This window comes from Mandrillus leucophaeus, unplaced genomic scaffold (genome assembly GCF_000951045.1).
Source record: "Mandrillus leucophaeus isolate KB7577 unplaced genomic scaffold, Mleu.le_1.0 Scaffold868, whole genome shotgun sequence".
NCBI lineage: Eukaryota > Metazoa > Chordata > Mammalia > Primates > Cercopithecidae > Mandrillus > Mandrillus leucophaeus.
The window spans coordinates 1,030,170-1,053,151 of NW_012109452.1; the positions used below are offsets into that span (position 1 = coordinate 1,030,170).

Sequence of the window (22,982 nt, forward strand, 5' to 3'; positions counted from 1 at the left end):
CCGCCACCTCGCCCGGCTAATTTTTTGTATTTTTAGTAGAGATGGGGTTTCACCTTGTCAGCCGGGATGGTCTCGATCTCCTGACCTCGTGATCCGCCTGTCTCAGCCTCCCAAAGTGCTGGGATTACAGACTTGAGCCACTGAGCCTGGCCGTCAGTGATCTTTTGAAGCAGTTTTTCTTCTTTTATTGCTTAAACCTCTAAACAGGCTTGACATTTTTTTTTCTTTCCTCCTTCCCTCCCTTACAGATTCTAGTAAAGAAGTACTTTTATGAAGAAGATATAAGCAATGCCAGCATCTATATAGTGTTCTTACTGATTTGACGATGTCCTTAGGTTGTCTTTGAACTTGAAAATCTCTATACATTATTATTGCAGGACCTATAAACTATGATTGTTTTGTAGTTCTCTTGCACTATCTTTACAATGTTCTTTAAAGAACAAAGTTTCACTGGTTACTTTATATTTCAAATGAACTAGGAGTGATTTAAAACTTACATAGTTGCTGTTCAGAAAATGTCAAAAAAGAAGAGCTTGTATAAGTTACAATGTAGATAAATTTAATTCTATTGAGGGGATAATATCCTTTTAAGATACAATGTAGATAAATTTAATTCTATTGAGGGGGTGATATCCTTTAAACCAAACTTGTCTAAAGTTTTCACCAAATGTTAAACTGTGAGTAATGTTTCGTTTTTATCCATTTAATTTTTTTATATTAGAGGAATCTTAGAGGAAAATTGCATTATCTTTTTCCAGTTTTATTAAATCATATAGTAAATGTGAACTGAAAATTTAAACAGTAGAGGAAGATACAGAATAAGAGTTGAAGATTTTTTATATCCCTAGATATAAACTTTAAGTGTATGTAATCCTATGCCTTTTTCTGTGCATTTTCACACATATACAGATGTATCTATGTAATTTTGTTTTGCATAAATGAGATCATTATAAAAATATTGTTTGAAACTTTCTTTTTAAATTAATAGTCCGTCATAGATTCTTTTCATGTTAAATACACATATAGTTATCTTACTCCTTAAATGGCTGTGAGTATTCTCTTGTCAGGTATCAGGACTTAATTGCTTTCCAGTTTATGGAAATTTTGGTTGTGTCCAAAGTTCTGCTGTTAGAAACAATACTGAAGTGGACTCTTTTATATTGTTTCTGTATTGTGGTAAGATGTATTCCAGAGGTAAAACTGCTAGACTAAAGGTATGGGAATTTGTTTCTGTAACTGACATTTTATTGTGTGCGTCAGCACCATATTTTAAAAACTAGTGATTTTGTAGTGGTGTAGGATCTGCTAGGTCAAACATCAACTTTCAAGCCATGTTCGTATCTGTTCTTTTTGGATATCCCTCTCTGCTGACTACTTTATCCATAAAAGGGCCAGATCATATATCACCTCTTTCCTGAAGGTGTTTGCAACACCTAGCACATTGAATAATTTTAACCCTAATAATAGTTTAGTGAGTGCTTACTATGTGCCAGCCACAATTCTAATTGGTTTATGTGTATTACACTGCTGCATATCATTTAATCTTCCCAATTCTAAGAGGTACATAGTATCTACATTTTATAGTTGAAAAAATCAAGGCAAAGAATAAGTAACTTGTTCAAGGTCACAGTAAATGATGGAAATGGAATATCAGCATGGGTAGTCTCATATGAGAGTCTGCTTTCTTAACTCATACTGTACTACTTCCTTACTATCCTTTTATGGCCTCTCTATGCTCAAGAAATATGTTTTGTATGCATTGTAGAGTTCACTAGCCATTTCATCTTGCTTCTAGGTCTTCTTTACAGATCTGCATGAATACCATCTTACTCAAATTTGTGTATGGTGACCTATCCCCAAGTAGAATAACCAGAGAGAAATGATGGAGTAAGGAGGATTGTGGAAGACCTCCTTACTCCAAAACACTTTACCTGAATGTAGCTAGTTAATACTGCTCTGTTTTATTTCATCTTGTTTCCCTAAACCCTGTCTTGGGGAAATTCATGGATTGATCTTGGGATGGATTTCATAGGTGGAATAAATGGGTATGTTACTCTTCACTATTTTTGAAACATCAAATCAAAATACATACCTTGTAGATGACCTCTTACAGTAAGTGCTCAAAATGTGAGGTGGGAAGAATGCTGTTTTAGACCCTCCTACACCTCTTAATTCATGCTGTTGAGTGTGACATGTAAAAACTAAGTATCTCAGTCTCCCATAACAGGGGCCTGGTAATACTTTCTTTTGAGGGAGGTTAGGTGACCTAATGTTTGTGAAAATGTTTGTGACCTATAAGGATTTTCATAAATTAATTGTTAAAACTGAAGTATGAATAAAAATAGCCTTATGAAAATTCTGACTACTAAGATGGTTGGCTATTTGTTTTTTATTTAGGAAAATCTCTTATTTTAAATTTCTAATTCTATTAAATTTAGTTATCTAATTGAATTTATAGATTGCTAGTAAATATTTTCTGTTCCAATTGTGCATTTTGGTTAATTGTTTTAGGTGGAGCTGATAGTAGATAAGGGGTTGGGATTCTGTAATAAAGAGTTCACATAATAGCTGTTTGGATTAGAGGCCATTTTTCAGATTATATTCTGAATTTATTAACTTTTTAGAATTTATATAGAATATGTTCTTAAATTCCTTGAGAACTTAAAAATTGGTATTACTTTATCATACTGTTAATAAAGAGGGAGAGATAAGGGTTATGGGAAATGCACATCCTTTTCTGACTCTTAGGTCCTTTTCTGGGAATGTGAAAGCAAACCATATGCCTATGGTGTCTCTGCTGTAGGCTTAGCAGATAATACTAGGGTTCTAGATAAAATGAAAAGTATGAAGGCAAAGATTTGATCATGCTGTTTTCTAAATCTCAGGACCTTTAGAATCTCTTAACTCACTTTATGGACGCCTTTCACTTGTGCCTTTTCTTCCTTTCCTTACTCTACATCCAGATTCCCACCTCACAGTCCAAGATCCTCTCTACCACTCAGTCCAGCTTTCTCGCTGCAACCCAAACTTCAGTACCTGGCTTCTCTTGGCCAGATCGAAGTACTATAATATAATTTAAGTTGTGAATGTGCCTTAGTATGTGAGATGTTTTTTCATATGAGGAGGTCCTTAACCTACTTTAGCTTAATCACCAGATCCTTTTGTCTTTTATGCTAACACATAAAAAACTGTACAGGCTTGGTATTGCAGCTTTTTGTCTTCTCTGCATGAGCAGTTTTGTTTTGTATCCTAGGGATCCCAGAAGAACAGCTTTGCTTGGCCAGGGTACCCATTCATTGGCTTAGGCAACCTAGAATGTTAAGATTCATATATCTTAATTAAATACTAAGGTCTTCCTGACCTCACTACCATAAGCAGAAGTTTTTCTGAAAACCTTGATCAGAGAGCAAGTAGGAAGAAGGGCCAGATTCCAATTTCATTAAACCACAGGCATATGAATACTTAACAATTTCTGTGCTTCAAGAAAGTTACATTTAATTCTGAAATAACCCAATGCCTTTGTATTTCTTTTCTTACACTATTTCTCCTGGAAAAAGCATGGTATGGAAAGAGTTTGAAATCAAGTTGGGCAAGTTGCTTTTGAATCCTGCTTTAATACTCTGTGATTTGGGGACAGTTACTACTTAACCTTGTTGTCTTCATCTACCTTAGGGATAATGATTTATTTTTAACAGAGTTTTTCTAAAGAATGGAGGTAATCTACATTATTTAGCACACTATACTACCTTCTGTGTTGGAGGTAATTTATTACTTATTTTGACATTTTACTGGATTCTGGATTTAGTTCTTATGTAATATTTTGGAATGAAGTTGTCATCTTTTTTTTTTTCCCAGTCAGGATCAATTTTCTTTACTTTTTTAGGTCATGAACTTTAGTTAGATTGTAATGAAAAATGTAGACCTATTCTTTTCCAACATTTACTTAAATACATCATACAACATTTTGCCAATTGAGGGGTATAGAGTTTTTGAGGGGTAGGTATGTGAGATGTGAACCATGCAATATGAACCTTAGCTCAAGAGTACTGGATTTCAGGCTGGGTGCAGTGACTCACACCTGTAATGACAGCCCTTTGGGAGGCCACGACAGAAGGATTGCTTGAGGCTGGGAGTTTGAGACTAGCCTCGTCAACATAGCAATAACCCATCTCTACAAAAATTTAAAAATTCGGTGGGTGTGGTGGCATGTACTAGTAGTCCTAGCTACTTGGGAGGCTGAGGCAGGAGGATTGCTTAAGCCCAGGAATTTAAGGTTACAGTGGCAATGATGGAACCACTGCACTCCAGTCTAGGTGACAGAGTGAAACCCTGTCTGAAAAAGGAGTACTGGATTTTGTTTTTTATCCATTGAGGAGTTATTGACTAGCCTTTTCCTCTACTGTTTCCCCAGTAATCGCAACAGTAACTACAGAATTTTTCTTTGAGAGGTTTCTGTCATATATAAGAGAATTTTAAAAAATAATAATTTGCTAGAAAATTTTAAATTATAGTTGGGTGTGGTGGCTCACACCTGTAATCCCAGTACTTTGGGAGGCTGAGGCAAGAGGATTGCTTGAGCTCGGGAGTTCGAAACCAGCCTGGGAAACATGGTGAGACCCTGTGTCTATTAAAACAGAAAAAAGAAAAGAAAAAATTTTAAATCATTACCAACCTTCCCGTCTTCCTTCTTTTTCTTTCTGAAACTTTTGGAATCCTGACTTAGAAAAAAACTAGTAAAGAGATAATAAGATATACTAAATAAAGTTATTAGCTATTTCCTTATTGTATGTTTAACAAATTTTAAAGGTATAACTCGATTTATTCAGGCTTATTTTATAGTTATTGACTGAAATTAAAAAAAAAACGGTGGATTTAGTACATTCCTTTAATTTATTTTCTTCTCAGTGTCCCACTGATATTGTTTAAAGATTGAATTAAGTCATAATTCTGAAAAGTGGGAACAGATGTTATTATATTAGTCAAACTACCCTTAAGAGGCACAAAAGGACTTCATCAGCTCTATAACTTTAATGTGTACTTGGGTGTATGTGGGGAGGGAGGTAAGAAACTGCAACTTAGGTGCATAGATGAATCTAAACTTGAGTAGTGTTAGTAGTATGACTGCAACCCTGTTACTGTCTCAACATTTTTGGTCTGCGTTTCTTTCTGTATCAGCTTTATTTTGAGCCAAAGATGACTGTCAGTCAAAGGAGATGGGAATGGGATATACTAGCTAGACCTAGGTAATGTGGCCACTCCTGTGGTGGCTGGGAAGGCTTACCTCTACCCAAAGCACATGAATACATTCCCCATAAAAAAGAGGGATGATGTTATTAGCAAAAGGGGTTAGGGAGAAAACATGTTGAACAGTAAAATTACAGTTCACAGTCCACTACAGGTACCATCAGAGGACCAAGAAATTTTGAAGAAGATAGAAAGTTCATGGAATCGGATTGACAGCAAAATCCCAGAGGAAACTGGAACCCAAGATAACAGAGGTAAGCTCAGGTTTTCCCAGGGAAACCTTGGAATGGCTCCAAACTTGGAGTCAACAAACACAAATCAGTAGTAGTGGGCAGTTGGGTAATAATCAAGAATTTTCTTAAGACTTCTTTTCCACAGTGCTAGGTCAGTTGGGCTTCCCTTCTACCCTTTCTCCAGCCTAAATAACTATGATGCCCACTCTTAGGCCTGAAGTTTCAGAATCATTCTCTTAAGAAAGTAGGCCAGCAATTTAGTATGGGCATCTACTCAGGCGTTAGAACCTGAGAGAGAAGTGGAGGCACTATACTACCTCAGGAGAAAAACGGTTTTGTCTGTTCCCAGCCAACTTGACTTCCTATCCAGGTACCTTTCTGGGGTACCTGCATATTCACATGCCCTACCTGCTTAAATTGTACTGTTCTTCCATTTAAAGGAGAAGCCACCTAGGAAAACAAAAACCTCAGGGAAAGCTCTTAAACGCTATATAGTCTAAAGTAATCTTTCATTTGCAAATATAAACAGACAGGGATAATCAGACAATTGAGGAGAATCAAGAGGATGAAAGAAGATTAAGATGAATAAAAGAACAACCAACCTCAGCTATAATTCAGAAGAATACTTCAAAGAAAAGTGTAATTGGTATTTTATTTAAAATTTAAGAATACGTAATGTTTAGTCATAGCTGCATTAAAAAGGGGGCATAGAACTAGAAAAGATTTTGAAAATTATAAAGAAAAATTTTAATTGATGAGATAAATAAAATTTTAACATGAATCAAGACTGAATTGTTGATTTTGGAATTAAGAGGAGGAACTGTCTGCATATGTAAATCAAGAGAGAAAAAAATCTGGAAAAACTTGAGAGAAAATTAAAGAAGCATGGAAAATATATCACAGTTTTTCACATCCATAAATATGAGTTCTAAAAGCAAGAGATTAGGAACCATGGGAAGGAGAGAATGATGAAAGAAATAATTGAAGAAAATTTCCTGAGCTTTAGAAACGTAATGAATTTTCAGATTGAAAGAGCCCATCTAGTAACAGCCAAAATGAATGAAAAAAGATCCACAATTTTAGAACTCTTAAGGATAAGAAGATCCCAAAATTATTGCCAGAGAGAGGGAAATAAATATGGAAAATCAAATAAATAAGTTCTTAGCAGTCATGCTGAATGCTTGAAGGCAGTGAAACAGTGACTTCACTGTTTGAGAGACAGTAGATTTTGACCTACGTTTTCTCTACCCAGCCCCACTATTTTATCATGTGAGAACAATTGCATTTTCTATACTGGTAAAAAGCTATGTACTTTGTATGAACATATTGCGATACAATAGCACAATGAAAAAATAATCCCAAGGTAGAGGACATGGTAGTAGTGCGGGGATGGGAGGGTGAGTGGGAAGAAATAGCTACTGTGGCAATCTTGGGCCTTCAAAAAGAACTGAAGAAAGTTAGAAGGAAATTCAAGTTCTATTAGTCTGGAATCCATGAACATTTCTTCAACTAGTAATGTCTAAACAACATAAAGTTACATTTCCTTTAGTGACTACTATTTATATAATCACTTTGTAAGTTACTTTATTGATTTTCCATTTTAGAATCAACCTAGAAAATATATAAAATGGGCTTAATTATAGTTATGGAGTAGAATGCCTTATAAACCTTTATAATATAAAAATAACAATCTATAAAATTAGGAGATGGAGGGCAACAAATGAAGGGTCAGTGCTCATTTCTTCAGTGGACAGTCAGTAGATTACAAGCATATAAAATTTGGTGAATCAAGATATGAAAGCAAAGTGGCATTAAAGTTAAACTGGTACCTGTACTAGAAGTCTATTAATGATATAACATGTATTTTGCCATTTTGATGCAGGAGAGTAGCAAGACTTATGGTCCATCTTGTGCCTTTGTAGCCTTTGAATTTCTTAAAAACCCTAAGTGGATGCATCACATTTATAATGTTAAAAAGATTGCAAGGTTGGGCACAGTGGCTTGTAATCCCAGCACTTTGGAAGGCCAAGGCAGGTAGATCACTTGAGGTTAGGAGTTTGAGACCAGCCTGGCCAACATGGTGAAATCGTGTCTCTACTAAAAACACAAAAATTAGCTGGGCATGGTGACCAGCGCCTGTAATCTCAGCTACTTGGGAGGCCAAGGCAGGATAATTGCTTGAACCCAGGAGGCGGAAGTTTCAGGGAGTCAAGATCATATCACTGCACTCTAGCCTGGGCAACAGAGTGAGACTCTGTCTCAAAAAAAAAAAAAAAAAAAAGCCGTGGGGGGGATTGCAGATGTGTGGTGGCCTCCACCTAGTTGTTTAATACTGCTCTTTATGAAGTAAATATATTCCTGGGCCACATGATTTTTGGAAATTGTCTGAGGTAGAAATAGAGGACACAGGGATTAATTGTAGGAAATTAGAAAGTTGCGTAGAATACAAATGTGACTCTTTTTGTGTAAGATGCCTAATTCTTTCTTGACTGGCTTGCATGCTCGATTTTGAGTGTTAATTTCTGAACCCTTTCCATGAAATTTGACAGGAAACTCTTTTTAAAAAGAGTTTTTTGATTATCTCTGTCACAAACATTTCAGTGTTTATTGTGAAAAATTTGGAAGTACAAAAAACTGCAAAATTCTGAGGCCTACTTCCTTCCAGTGCCTCTTAAATAAGATGACATTTTCTCTGATGGACTAAGGACCAAGATTAGAAACTTAGTTTGTCCTTAAGATAGAAGTCATGTGATCAAGGTGCCTACAACTACTAGAGGCAGGTATGGCTCCTGGAAGAGCCAGAAGAAGGAAGGTGGAAATAGAAATTGCCTTTCCCCCCCCTTCTTTCTAAAGATGTGGCTGATCTTATATACCTAGCCCTCTCATCTTTGCTGAGGACCCATTGTGTGTCCCACTGACTATAAATCAGGGTTCTCATGATCCCCTTCTTGAGTTTGATTAATTTACTAAGTGGGTCACAGAACTCAGGGAAACACTTATGTTTACCACTTTATTGTAAAAGTTATTACAAAGGATACAGCTGAAGAGATGCATAGGGTAAGGTATGGAACAAGCGGCATGGAAATTCTGCCCTCTGGGTGTGCCACCCTCCACTAACTTCCACTGTGTTCTGCTCTCTGGAAGCCCTTCATACCCTGTCCTTTTGGACTTTTATGGAGACTTTATTACATAGGCATGATTAATTAAACCATTGGCCGTTGGGGATCGATTTCACTTTTAGTCTCCCCTTTTTGGAGGATGGGAGGCGGGGCTGAAAATCCCAACCATTTAATCTTCCCTTGCCTTTCTGCTAACCAGCTGTTATCCTGAAGCTACTTAGGGCCTGTCAGTCTTCAGACAAATCTTAGCATAGAGGAAGCCACATAACCACTTTGAAGATTCCAAAGATTTTAGGAGTTTATGCCAGGAAACTGGTTTAAGACCAAAGACCGAATGTATATTTCATGATATCACAGGCAGTCTTTTGGTACTTTAAATAATTGCTTGCAAGAGTTATATCTTTAAATAATTGCTTGCAGGCAAACCATTTAAGGTTTGTTATGAATAGATTAGACTGGAAATAGCAGAGTGCAGAGTGGTAACAGATATCTTGAGACCAGACTGATTGGAGCTTGTCAGGGACCCCAGACCATTAAGGAACCAGAGGAGAGCCAGTGATAGCAATGAGATTCCATGGTTACTTGGGTAGTTTTTACTTCCTGATTATTTTCCATGCCCTTGCTGCTATCTTGAGTTACTTGGAACTGTTTCTTCATTCCCCCAGAGTGGTAGAAACTGGTAACTCAAGAAAATTGTCTTTAGATTTAAGCTTTTTCTTGTAATTTACATTTTTATCCCCAGGTCCCCTAGACCCCCATTGTGTGTGTGTGTGTGTGTGTGTGTGTGTGTGTGTGTGTGTGTGGTGTATTTCTGTTGGTAGATATTTGCTTTCGAGCGGAGGGCAAATGTGTTGCTGATGAGGTTGAAAATGCTGTACCATCAATAGATTTAACTTACTTAAAATCAAAAACATTGAAATAAATAATTTCTGTTATGGATGCACTTGTTTTTATTTTTATTTGAAAATGTACAATTCAGACAAATGGGAGGGTTGATTGTAAACAATAAATATTTTATCAGTTTTGTGTACATAGAATCTATTGTGAAATACTGGAAAAAGGATGAATTCATGGTGTGACCCACCATGGGTAGAGACAACAAATCCAAGTGTCCAACAGACACAACTATTACTGGGGATGTGAAAAGAGGCAGCATTGCTTTGTTTCTTACTTTGTTTAGTACATTACTTATGTTGGGACAAGACTATGCTTGTATTTCATTCTGTACATAGGACACATCTGGATGAAACGTTTTGTATCTAAATATAATTCTCTTCTGTACTTTTCTAGGTTGAATTTCAGATTTCATTTATTAGTTGGATTAGAAAAGAATGGAAAGGGGACCAATTAGAGAACAAAATCATTGAAGTTTTTAGTATTAAACATTATCAAGAATCAGGATTGAGTTCTAGATTATAACCTCTTGGAGGTGGACTAATTTTATTTGCCATTCTTTATCCAGTGTTTATAGTATAAACCCTGCCACCTAGTAAGCACTCAGTAAATGTTTGTATAAATGAATTATCAAAATGCTAATGATGATCTTACAAAAAAATTGTACTGGAGCTTTTTATAGTATGAGCCTTGAGAACAATGTTTAAGCAAAAAAAAAAAATCTTTAATTATTTGAATATTACAAAACAGTACATACCCTCCCTATCCTTCCTTATATTTTGAATATACTACTGGATACAGCGTTGCATTATTTTATTTGTAATGTTACAGTTTTATGTATTTTAACTTAGTCCTTTCTTACATATATCCTTTAGATAGTCTTCCACATTTCTTGAAGCATGTTCAACTGTCTTATTTTGGCAGTTCTGGTGAAGGCTTAATCATTCTTATTTTTAAATGTAATCATCGAAATTAGACCTGGAATCTATGCCAAGAAACCGAGATAGAACCTGTTTAGTGCTTTTTGTGTTCATAAAAATTGTTTATGTGTGGCCCTGTATTCTTGTGCATTAGATTTTTTTAATATGATGGATTACTTTAGAATTTCATGCTTTAAAAAGAGTAATTTGAACATAAATGTAGAAGGCAAAGAAATAAATGTATCCAGCAGTATTTTATTTAGTGAGAATATACCCAAATATTTCCCAAACAATTTTGGATTTTTAAAATACTAAATTCTGGCAGAGGCATCTTTTCACAACTTACTCCTAGGTTAAAAAACCCATTAAATATTGGAGAGAATTTGTATTTTATCAGAAGTAGATTTTTTTTTTTTAAAGGGTAGATAATTGGACTCCCCATTCCTCTCTCTTCTCCAGCTGTATCTCAGCTGCATATATATAGACTCTGCATTGTGGTTGAGTTTTTTTTTTTTTTTTTTTTTTTTTTTTTTTAAACAGTTGAAGTTCTTAATTTGTCGGAGAATGAATTTATGTGATTTTTTTGATAAAGATTTTTAAATTTTTTTTGAAGTTAGATGAGAGGAGATATAAGTTTGATTTGTGATTCTTGAAAAGTAGAAATGAAGAACTAAGGATAAATCTGGATACATGATTTAAAACTAATATTGATTTCAGATCTGGATTTTTAATAGACTTGTGTCAGTAACACTATATTTGTAGGGAAGCAAGCAGTCTCACTGTCGGTATAAATTAGTTCAACTTTTTTAGAAGGCAGTTAATTGGGTAGCATCTAAAATTTTAAATACAGCACTATGAACATTAGAGACAACATAAATGCCTACTGGACTGGTTAAATACATTATGCAGTTATACAATGAAAATTTGAGCAGCTGTCAAAAATCAAAGATAGATCTTTATGTATATTCTGAAACAATTATGGAGTATTAAATATTAAAATGGGGATACAAAAAGTATGCATAATAGTGTCCATCTGTATAAAAATGTTACCCTAAGATGGGCTTGAAATATGTAGGTTATTTCTGGAAGATTACAATAACTGGTTGTGCCTCTTAGGATGGCTTGGTAAGAGGTAGGTTTACTTTTCTCTTTTAAACTGTGAATGCTTTCCATGTACATGTATTACTTTTACATAAAAATTATAGTTAATAAAGAAAATATAATGGTAATAAAAAGCATATTTTTATTCTTTATTTTGTGCTACATTAGACATATATCTAGATTCCTCAGTCATTTTATAGCATGATTAGTTTAGGAGAAATAAAAGGTAGAATAATGGGAATGTGTTGTTGAATAATGTATGGACTTTCAGAAATCTTACCAAATTGTATAGCCTTTTAACTTAAATTCTGTTTAAGTCTTTTAATATCTTTCACTTATACTTGGTTTAGGCTCTTTCACACTTGGGTTTCATACTTATGCTTTACTATAATTTACACAGTAGAAAAGGGAAAAAGAGTAATACTATAAAGTAGTGATTAAATTCAATAATTTTAAGAGGTAGGATTGTTTTAGTTTTTTTCTAGTAGTTTATGTGAGTGGGCAAAATCATTAAATGTTTCCTACTACCAGTTGTCTGTCCTTGTTTTGTTTGAATATGTGGATTTTGAAGCCTCACCATTCCCTAAATTAAAAAATTGATGGGAATGAAATTCCTTTACAAGGAGTTTTCTGTTAAAGTTTTACGTGAAGAGAACAAACAACAAAGTATTAAGTCATGCACAACAGAGTTGCTTGCTTGTCAGCGCATTTCTACATATTTTTTTGTTTTGGTTTTCTTTTTCCTTCTTAAGGAAACCAATGCTGGTCCTAAATAAAATTGTCAATTTTGGAAGATTCTTTCATTCAATCTAGGAATTTACTGAGCTTTTTTGTCCTTTACTTTCTTTTTCATGAGAGGTTTCACTCTTTATTTTGGATATTTGAATCTCATTTTCAGTTAATATTTTCTTTTATTGTTTTAAATTATTTTTATTTGTTTGCATAGCTTAATATGTTAATTGCTATTTACACTTTAATACTTTTGCTATTGGCAAAATAATGAAAGGTCTTGTGCCACTGAAATCCATTTTAGACCAATGGGAAGACAGTTTTCTTGCCTATAAAATTAGGTTGAGGCTGGGCGCAGTGGGTCACACCTGTAATCCCAGCACTTTGGGAGGCCGAGGCACACAATCACTTGAGGTCAGGAGTTTGAGACCAGCCTGGCCAACATGATGAAACCCTGTCTCTACTAAAAATACAAAAATTAGCCAGGCGTGGTGGTGGACGCCTATATGCCCAGCTACTCCAAAGGCTGAGACAGGAGAATGACTTGAACCAGGGAGGCCGAGGTTGCACCGAGCGGAGATTGCCTCACTGTACTCCAACCTGGAGTGCAAAGCGAGACCCCGTCTCAAAAATAAAATTACATTGGTAATCATATTGATGAAAAGGACTGGAAAACAGAATTAAAGGGGATACATTATTTTCCTATGTAACAAATAATTACAGAAAATGTGAAATTTAGATTCTGTTTATATTCAATACTTCTAATATCTTATTTCAGTGACCTAAAGATAAAGTAAAAGAACAAATGCTTTTGTTAGAAATTGTGGCCTGCGCCTGTAGTCCCAGCTGCTCGGAAGGCTGAGGCAGGAGAATCACTTGAGCCCAGGAGTCGGAGGTTGCAGTGAGCCGAGATTACACCACTGCACTCCAGCCTGGGCGACAGAACGAGACTCCGCCTCAAAAAAAAAAAAAAGAAAAAGAAAAAAGAAATTATTACTATTGGGCCAGGAGCGGTGGCTCTCGCCTGTAACCCCAGCACTTTGGGAGGCCAAGGCGGACGAATCACGAGGTCAGGAATTCAAGACCAGCCTGGCCAACATGGTGAAACCCCGTCTCTACTAAAATTACAAGAAATTAGCTGGGCGTGGTGGCAGGCGCTTGTAATCCCAGCTACTCTGGTGGCTGAGGCAGGAGAATCGCTTGAATCCAGAGGCGGAGGTTGCAGTGAGCCGGGATCGCACCACTGCACTCCAGCCCAGGCGACAGTGCGAGACTCTGTCTCAAAAAAAAAAGAAGGAAAAAAAGAAATTATTACTATTAGTAGCAATAATTTAAAAAGTATTGGGATACTGTAGTGGATATCAGACAGTTCTCTTATTCATACATTTGTTCATTTAATCAAAAAATGCTGCCGGGCGCGGTGACTTAGGCCTGTAATCCCAGCACTTTTGGAGGCTGAGGCGGGCGGATCTCCAGGTCAGGAGATCGAGACCATCCTGGCTAACACGGTGAAACCCCATTTCTACTGAAAATACAAAAAGACCGACGTAGTGGCATGCGCCTGTAGTCCCAGCTACTCGGGAAGCTGAGGCAGGAGAATTGCTTGAACCTAGGAGGCGGAGGTTACAGTGAGCCGAGATCGTGCCACTGCACTCCAGCCTGGGCGACAGAGCGAGACTCCGCCTCAAAATAAAAAAAGAAGAAAGGAAAAAAAAAAAAAAGCGTAAGTGCCTGCTCTATGCCAGAGAGTGCTGGCTCTAGATATGCATTGGTGAATAAAGTGTTGCCTACTTTCTTTTTTTCTTTTTTTTTGAGACAGAGTCTCGTCCTGTTACCCAGGCTGGAGTGCAGTGGCGATCTCAGCTCACTGCAACCTCCGCCTCCTGGGTTCAAGTGATTCCCCTGCCTCAGCCCCCCAAGTAGTTAGGATTACAGGCGCCCACCACTACACCCAGCTAGTTGTTTTTGTATTTTTAGTAGAGACGGGGTTTCATCATGTTAGTCAGACTGGTCTCCAACTCCTGACCTCAGGTGTTCTGCCCGTCTCAGCCTCCCAGAGTGCTGGGATTACAGGCGTGAGCCACCGCACCCGGCCATAGTGTTGCCTACTTTCAACAGTGTTGCCTGCTTTTTACTAGTCTGTAAGGGAAACAGATAATAAATGATAAAGAGCCATAATTCTGTGAGAAAGCCATAATCACGTATTTATTGTTAAAAACAACAGTAGATGTTAAAGACAGAAGCACCCCGTGATCCTAGAATGGAAGAGAAGGGGAGAGTGAATGGTTTTATTAACTTGAGTCTTAGGGGCCCCCATTTCTTGTCAGATAAAGGATTTAGAAGGCCTATTCTTGGCTTATGGAAAAGGAGAGTGTTCCAACATCAGTTCCTTGAACTCAAACCTATATCGTTGCTTGATAACATTGGAGGAAAATTTGAGAAAGGGAAACTTTGTTGATGACTTGTCTTAAGTCTAAAGATTGAGCAGTTTATTTGAAGCATAGAAAGTATTGACCTGGAAGGCAGGAAATAACAAAAGCTAGTTTGTAGTTTCTTTTGAAGCCAGGTCTCAACAATGGAAATTACTTTGAGCAGCCTTCAAATGCCAGGCATACCCATAGCTAAATGTAAACACTAGGTATGGTATGAGGTAAAACACAGTGTCATTTGTTTGCCATTAATTCTGCATAGCCTTTGCAATCAGTTCTGGGTTTGCATCTGGATTTGACTCTGCCGTATAACTGTGTGCCCTGTCTGATACTTGGTTCCCTTGTCCGTAAAATGAGATTATCACGTGGAAGAAATATAGTTGATGATTCTGGATATGGATTCCAGTCTAGAGCAAACTGCATGGATTCAGATCTTAGCTCTTCAACTTAATTAGCTTAGCTTGAAATAATTGGGCAAGTTGCTTAACCTCTTTTTGTCCCATTTCCACATATGTAAAACGGAGATAATAATACCTTTTAGGATTATTGTGAAAATTAAATGAATTAATATATAACAAGCACTTAAAATGGCACATAGTAAGCAAAATGTAGTTTAAAAATTATGATATAGCTGGGTTGTTATGAGGATTAAATAATACTTTTTTTTTTAAGAAAAGAACTCATATATTGCTTGATGCACTATGGGCATTTCCTAAATACCAGAAACCATGTAGTAGGTACTTGATATCGTTTAATCTTCATATAAACTGTTAATAAACCGTATCTGTCTAGTTGACTGCACCTAGAGCAGTTTCTGATATTTCAAGTTGAATGAATATTATCCCATTTTATGATTAATAAATTGAGGCCAAAGAGTACTCCAAAATCTCCACTAAAACATGACATCACTTTGAGGATATAATACCGGCAATGTCATGCACATCATCGCATCGCTTTTCTCAGTTTAGAGCATAAAACATTGTTCCTTTTTATTTTTAGAGACAGTCTTGCTCTGTTGCCCAGGCTGGGGTGCCAGTGGCACAACTGTAACGTCCACCTCCCAGGTTCAAGTGATTCTCGTGCAGCCACCTGAGTGACTGGGATTACAGGCATGCACTACCACGCCCAGCTAATTTTTGTGTTTTTAGTAGAAATGGGGCTTCACCATGTTGGCCAGGCTGGTCTCGATGGAACTCCTGGCCTCAAATGATCTGCCCGCCTCAGCCCCCCAGAGTGCTGGGATTACAGATGTGAACCACTGTGCCCAGCCCATTGTTCCTTTTTTTCAGTGTATTTTTCGTATTCAAGGTTGTATAAGGAAGAAATTTGACAATCTAACAAGTTTTACTAAATGGAAGATCACTTACAGGAATGAATATGATACAGATTGGCTCCACTGTCAGTTACTCACTTTATTTGCTGTTTGTTGATCCAGATTTAGTATCTATATATTTCATTTATCTAGAATATTTTAGTCTCTTAGAGTATTTATTATAAGAAAAAAACAGGCCATTTCTTTGGTTAGTAAATGAAGTTAAAGGCACTACTAGAAAATGCATATATCAAATGTTAATAGCTTGCTTCATGAACTGTAAATCAGTTGAATGTTAACCTGGTTCTTGTAGGTATTTACAAACAGAGTAGTTTATAAAAACCAGTTTACTATTAAAAAAATCTACATTAGGATAATTATTTTTGAAACCCTGAAGTCAACTATAATATGTATGTTATATAATACATTTGCCTGATGTTGCAAATTTCTAACTTGGCTCCTTCTTTGCGTCTTTAATACAGCCATTAATCTCACTACAAGGCTTTACTAAGGATAAATTGCTGCGTAACCCACTTCAACCTCTTTTGTTCAACCAGGAAGCCAGACGTGTTAAATAGCTTTTTAAAAAATATGTTGTTATTTCTTTTTTGAAATTTTAGGATTTTAAAAATTGAAGTGGTAAAATAATAGACTTTATTTTGTCTGTTAAAATTACTTGACAGAAGTTTGCTTTGGAATAGAGCTTCTGTATCTTTAAAAAATACACAGTGAGTCACCCCCTGCTCTTTTGGTAGATGCCTGGCTAGTGAACAGCTAAGCTGCTTTAGGCATGTAATAGAACATTCCATTTCCTGTTCCCTTGCTGACACAGAGGAGTGTTCCTGCTGGCAATGATCTAATCATAGTGCAGTAAGAAACATGGCAGTTTGATAAAACATGGTGGAGACAGCGGCTGAAATGGAAGCATATGTTCTAGAAGACATTCTTGAGGTAGGGCTAGGTTTGTAAGTGAAATGAAAGTTGAAATCTGAACAAAGAAATCTTATCTGCCGGAATTATTTTACAGATGAATAGATTAGAGGAGAGAGCAAAGAGAGGCAGAGCATAAAAGCAAGACACGGTCAGACCTATTCCGTGTGAGAATGTTTCAGACTGGTTCACATGATTACTATAGACGTCTATAATTATTTTGTTTAAACTTCATGTTTCATAAATTGTAGATGTATATTTGCTAGGGAAAAAGGGGAGACTCAGACTTAATAAAAAGCCTTGTGCTGGTGGTGACCTTTAGATTAACTCATTAGAAGGTGGGGTCTGCAAAGCAGCTTTGAGTAAGGTTTAGTATCATATGTCTTAGAATTCATTTACATATCTAAGCCTAAAGCTTTGCTGCAGTTAACTATTAAAAACAGCTGGTTATTTTAGCTTTAAACTAAGCATGTTTATATCAATCTGATTGCTTCATTTAGCTGGTACACTGGTCCTAGATTTTTCATGTGACTGATTATTATAAAACAAATTATTACATTAAAAATATTAAAACCCTGAAATTTAGGGCACTGATGCTAGAGAGCCATCTATACAAAATTTCTATAATTTGAATCATGAACATTTTAAATTATATTTTCTCTTTTCTGGGTGTAAAAATTTTATAAGATCTTATTTGAGTATAAATCAGTCCAAGGAAATACATGTCAAAGTGAAACTATAATTGCTTTTGGCATTGAGTGTAGTATACTATCAGAAATTTGTATTTATAGGTATAGGTATTTAGATCTCATATTCTTATCTGTGGGATTGTGTAGGGTTTTTCTTTTTTTTTCCTCATTAAATAAAAACTGGGTAATTCAGATAAAGAGGCTTCATGGTGGTGAGTGGTATTCCTAATACTTAGACTGTTGAGATGATTTATTAACTATTTCACATCTTCAGGAAGATTATTTTACTGTGGGGAGAGGACTTGAGAGAAGAAGCTGCAAAGGGAAGCTAGGCGGGGTTAGCAGGAGAAAAAAGCCTATGCGCATTATAAAGTGCTGCATGATCAATGAGTATTTTCTGGAGTCCCTCAGTGTGTGCTTGGAGCTGACATTGCAGCAAGTCTCGTGGTGGTTCTGCAGAATGAAAACTGATTCCATTGTATTACCTACCTCCTTGCAGACACCTGCCAATGTACTCTTTTTCCCCTTTCCTAAAAGCTGTTGTCTAAGTTGAATTGTGGTTAATTTTTATTCTTTTCTCTTTTTTTTTTATTTTTTACTTTGTTACTATTAGTGAGTTTCCTTAAAAATGTGTGGTAAAATTATCTACTTAGAAATAGTAGTATAAACTTTCATCAAGGGAGTTTAGTAATTACAAGTGGCCACATGACTTTTTAGTGGTTCAGTTTAAACAAGCCTAATTAGATTACAAAGTTCTAGTGTTACATTTTAATTTGCTTTAAAAATTTTTTGGTTTGGATTTTAAAGAAGTGTACTTTAGAGATTTTGATAAATCTATTTGACAGTTTTTCTTAGCTATTTAAAACTTAAGCATATAACAGATTTTAGAAGTCTTATTTATGTTCTGAGGAAAATCTTACTTGAGCACTGTTTTGTGCCTTACGCATATATTTTTTTTAATGCTACCTGAACAACTGGCTTTTTATTTCTATTAAAAATTGTTTAATATCATGTTAAGATTTCATATTACCTTATTTATTCAATGTTACTAGTTATTAAAACAACCTCTGCAATTTTAGTTTTCCTAATTTTCAATTTATCTTAATTTAGTTTCTATGTACCTGTTGCATCCTATCATACTAAGTAGTTTTTTCTCTTTATTTAAAATATTATTTGACTTAAATATTTGTCAATCTTGGTAACATTTTCTAAGTAGTAATAAAAGAGCCTTATCCAAAAGTATAAGTACTCATAATGACATAATGCTAAAAATACAAAGTGCAAAGAATAAATTTGCTAACTTTGCAGATAAGTGTACCGTTTTCTAAAGCACCTCATATTGCGAGTAAACATATTTATTACATAATGAGCTTTCCAGAAAAATATATTCTTTAGCCCCCCACCCCCCGCAGGGATAACTCCTTGAATAAATGTCCAGTAATGGATAATGAAGTTCATCTGTATACCACAGTGACAGTTTTATTATTGTACTTAATATTGAGCTACTTGAAGTTCATTACCGTAATTTTCACCTTTGTGGTTTTATTATTTATTGAACATACGGGCTTATTTACATTGAATAAATGTTACTCTTTTTTCCTGTCTTTGTAATTTGATCTTTTGAATCATGAACTTTTTTTTTTTTTTTTTTTTTTTTTTTGAGACGAAGTCTCGCTGTGTTGCCCAGGCTGGAGTGCAGTGGCTGGATCTCAGCTCACTGCAAGCTCCGCCTCCCGGGTTCACGCCATTCTACTGCCTCAGCCTCCCAAGTAGCTGGGGCTACAGGCGCCCGCCACCTCGCCCGGCTAGTTTTTTTGTATTTTTTTTTTTTTTTTGAGACGGAGTCTTGCTCTGTCCCCCAGGCTGGAGTGCAATGGCGCGATCTCGGCTCACTGCAAGCTCCGCCTCCTGGGTTTACGCCATTCTCCTGCCTCAGCCTCCCGAGTAGCTGGGACTACAGGCGCCCGCCACCGGGCACGGGGTTTCACTGTGTTAGCCAGGATGCTCCCGATCTCCTGACCTCGTGATCCACGCGTGTCGGCCTCGCAAAGTGCTGGGATTACAGGCTTGAGCCACGGCGCCCGGCCGAATCATAAACTTTTTAAAGTTACTCTTATTGAATATTAGTTTTAAAAAAGTCAATATCCTTAGTGAACATAGCACAAATGGTTTCTCATAATACTATGGCTTACCTTTTAAACTCTGATTGCTGATTATATATGCCCACATGTATTTAAGTTGAATATTTAGACCTTTAAAATCTTAAGTAAAATATCGTCTAAAATGTATAATAAAATTAGAAAAGGTGGATTTCAACTTACATCATTTACATCATTGCTTTTCAACAGTCCAAGGTAAGGGATTAAATAGAGTGTCTTGGCTATTTCATTTATTCAAATAATCTAGACAGTAATTTTCTTCTCCAAACCAAAGGCATCAAAGTATTTCCGTTCCTTCTGCCTACCTTCTGTAAAAGGAACTAATACCCAGGAAAGTAGCCATATACAGATGGCAGAAAAAGGGCTGACAGCTCGTATAAATATCTGTTTTCTTGTTCTGTTTATGTTGTCCTGAGACATGTTTATAATTTTAGAATTTTGATGATTTTCCTGTAAAATTATATGTAACAATGGATTGTAGTACTTGGAATGATCAATAAGAGGAAAAATATCTTCCAATTTTATACCTCGAATTTACATTGCCAAGAACTGTGTAGATAAACCTGTGGTTTGTATGTTGACTTTTTTATATGAAAATGTGAAACAACTGAGAGATGATTTCGGAAACTTGGTTACTGTATATTTAGTGTTATTATTTATAATTGAACCAGTTTTAGGAGTCTTAGTAATAAGAAATCTTCACTGATATTTCCATCCTTTAATTTTGATTAAGTTCAGATTACTTTGTTCTGGGTATAGTATTTGATATATTTTTGCTTTAAGAAAGTAGGGATTTTTATGAAAATAAAAATGTTTATATTGTTAAGTGTAATAATAACTCTCATACCCATTCTTGTTCTTTTGTCATCTAAAGCCAGGATGTCCAGCTTCATGTGTACTTGATGTTATAGGTTGTGGTATATAAAGTAAAAGTTCCAACTCTCTATGGTTGTGTCTATGGACAGTGGGTTGAGGATTTGGCTGAACCCTTTAGGTTGGAACTGAATTAAGGGTCAGATTTAAGCAAACTGAGTAGGTTTATCATGGAACCTTTTCTTGCTCTGTATTTATTTTAGCTGTTTTTGTTTTTTAAATAAAATTGAAAGAGTCTCAAGGAAGGCATCATTTCCTTTTGATTGCCAAGATTGTGGACTAATGGTAAATAGTGAATTCTAGGTCAAACAAGGGAAATCCACTTGCTATTTACCATAAAAATTATTTTTGGTAATGATATCAAATGTCCATGTAGTAGACTTTTTTGACAGATATATGCTATATTTCCTTTTATTCTGTAAAACACATTGTCATATGCAATGCACATCATTTCTATACTATACCAATAAGTCTTTCATAGATTTCTAAAGTTTTGTATTTATTTTAATGGTGGTGACATTTTTTACTAGGAAAAGTTGGAGTAACACTTAGAAGCTAAGTTGGTCTAGTGACTGAAAAGTTTAGCTAAATATGTAAATTATTAGAGTTGATCTAAGTAATATTTTACATTCAAGAAGTTTTGGGATCACGTTGAGAAATATTGGACAGTTTGAAATGTGTGTTTGTGTGTGTGTTTGTGTGTGTGTGTGTGTGTGTGGTTTTTGTTTGTTTGAGACGGAGTCTTGCTCTGTTGCCAGGCTGGAGTGCAGTGGCTCTATCTTGGCGCACTGCAACCTCTGCCTCCTGGGTTCAAGCTATTCTCCTGCCTCAGCCTCCCGAGTAGCTGGGACTACAGGCGCTCACCACCACGCCCAGCTGATTTTTGTATTGTTAGTAGAGACGGGGTTTCACTCTGTTGGCCAGGATGGTCTCAATCTCTTGACCCCGTGATCTGCGTGCCGCAGCCTCCCAAAGTGTGGGATTACAGGCGTGAGCCACTGCATTTATTGAGTACCTTCAGTGCAAGGCACTTGAAATTCAAAGAGGTTAGTCCAGCTAATTTTGTCTCACTGAGGTAGAAGTGCAGAAGAGGAAGACGAAGAAGAAATGTCTGTCATTGGTATCTTTTTTTTTTTTTTGAGACAGAGTCTCGCTCTGTCACTCAGGCTAGAGTGCAGTGGCGTGACCTCACTGCAACCTACCCCTGGGGGTTGAAGCGATTCTCTTGTCTCAGCCTCCCCAGTAGCTGAGATTACAGGCATGGGCCCCCATGCCTGGCATTTTTTTGTGTTTTTAGTAGAGATGAGGTTTCTCCATGTTGGCCAGGCTGGCCATGAACTCCTGATCTCAGGTGATCCCCCTGCCTCGACTTCCCAAAGTGCTCGGTGACGGCTTAAGCCACTGCTGCCGGTCTCTGCCATTGGTGTCTTAAACAGTTTTGAATTTAGGATGCATAGATACATATTTTTAGTATTTTACTTCATGGATTCCTTTTGAATAGTTTGAAACTCATGTTTTCAGCAGTGGCCTTAAAAAGCAGATATCCCTTATGCATTCTGAATTTTTCAGTAAGCAGATATTTTTCTTTATCTGGACACCTTTAGGTTGTCACTTTTGTGCAGATCTTTTTGTTATATATATTTATGAAGGTGGTGCTGACAAGAACATCCCCTGGTTCTCATTTTTATCTATAAACCAGCATATGCGTGTGTATACACATACATACAATACATATATTCACATTTATACTTACATATACTATGCATACACACAAACATACACACACACACACTCACACACTCATGTTTCTACTATAGGTGGAATATTTCTGATCTAAAATGTTCGGCACCAGAAGTGTTTGGGTTTAGGATTTTTTCAGGTTTTGGATTATTTGCGTATACATAAAGATAACTTGGGGATGGGACCCACATGTGATTTACTTATATTTTATATACACCTTATACACATAGTCTGAAGGTAGTTTTATGCAATTTTTTTTAGTAGTTTCGTGCATGAAAACAAAGTTTTGACTGATCTGTCACATGAGGTCAAATGTAGAATTTTTCACTTGTGGCATTATGTCAGTGCTCAAAAAATTTCAGATCTTTGGCTGGGTGCAGTGGCTCATGCCTGTAATCACAGCAATTTGGGAGGCTGAAGCGAGAGGTTCAGAGGTTCGCTTGAGCCCAGGAGTTCAAGACCAGCCTAAGCAACATAGTGAGACCCTATGTCTACAAAGAAGTAAAAATTAAAAAAAAAATTTTGGATTTTGGAGCATTTCAGATTTTGAATTTTCAGATTAGGGATGATCAACCTGTATATTTTGCAGTAAGGATACTCTTGAAAGTTC

The 22,982-nt window shown here is 36.3% G+C and overlaps 1 protein-coding gene across 3 annotated transcripts in view; it reads left to right on the forward strand.

Moving 5' to 3' along the window:
• The window catches only part of ANKRD17 (ankyrin repeat domain 17), a 183,064-nt gene that overhangs the window by 18,896 nt on the left and 141,186 nt on the right, over nt 1-22,982 (forward strand). The window contains exon 1 of one of the 3 annotated variants that reach the window (XM_011968978.1): nt 16,792-16,932. The exons of the other annotated variants lie outside the window; for them this stretch is intronic. Coding sequence (XP_011824368.1) covers nt 16,879-16,932 — 54 coding nt within the window. The 5' untranslated portion in view covers nt 16,792-16,878. Of the gene's footprint in view, nt 1-16,791; nt 16,933-22,982 lie in introns of those variants that run through there. 3 annotated transcript variants of the gene reach the window in all.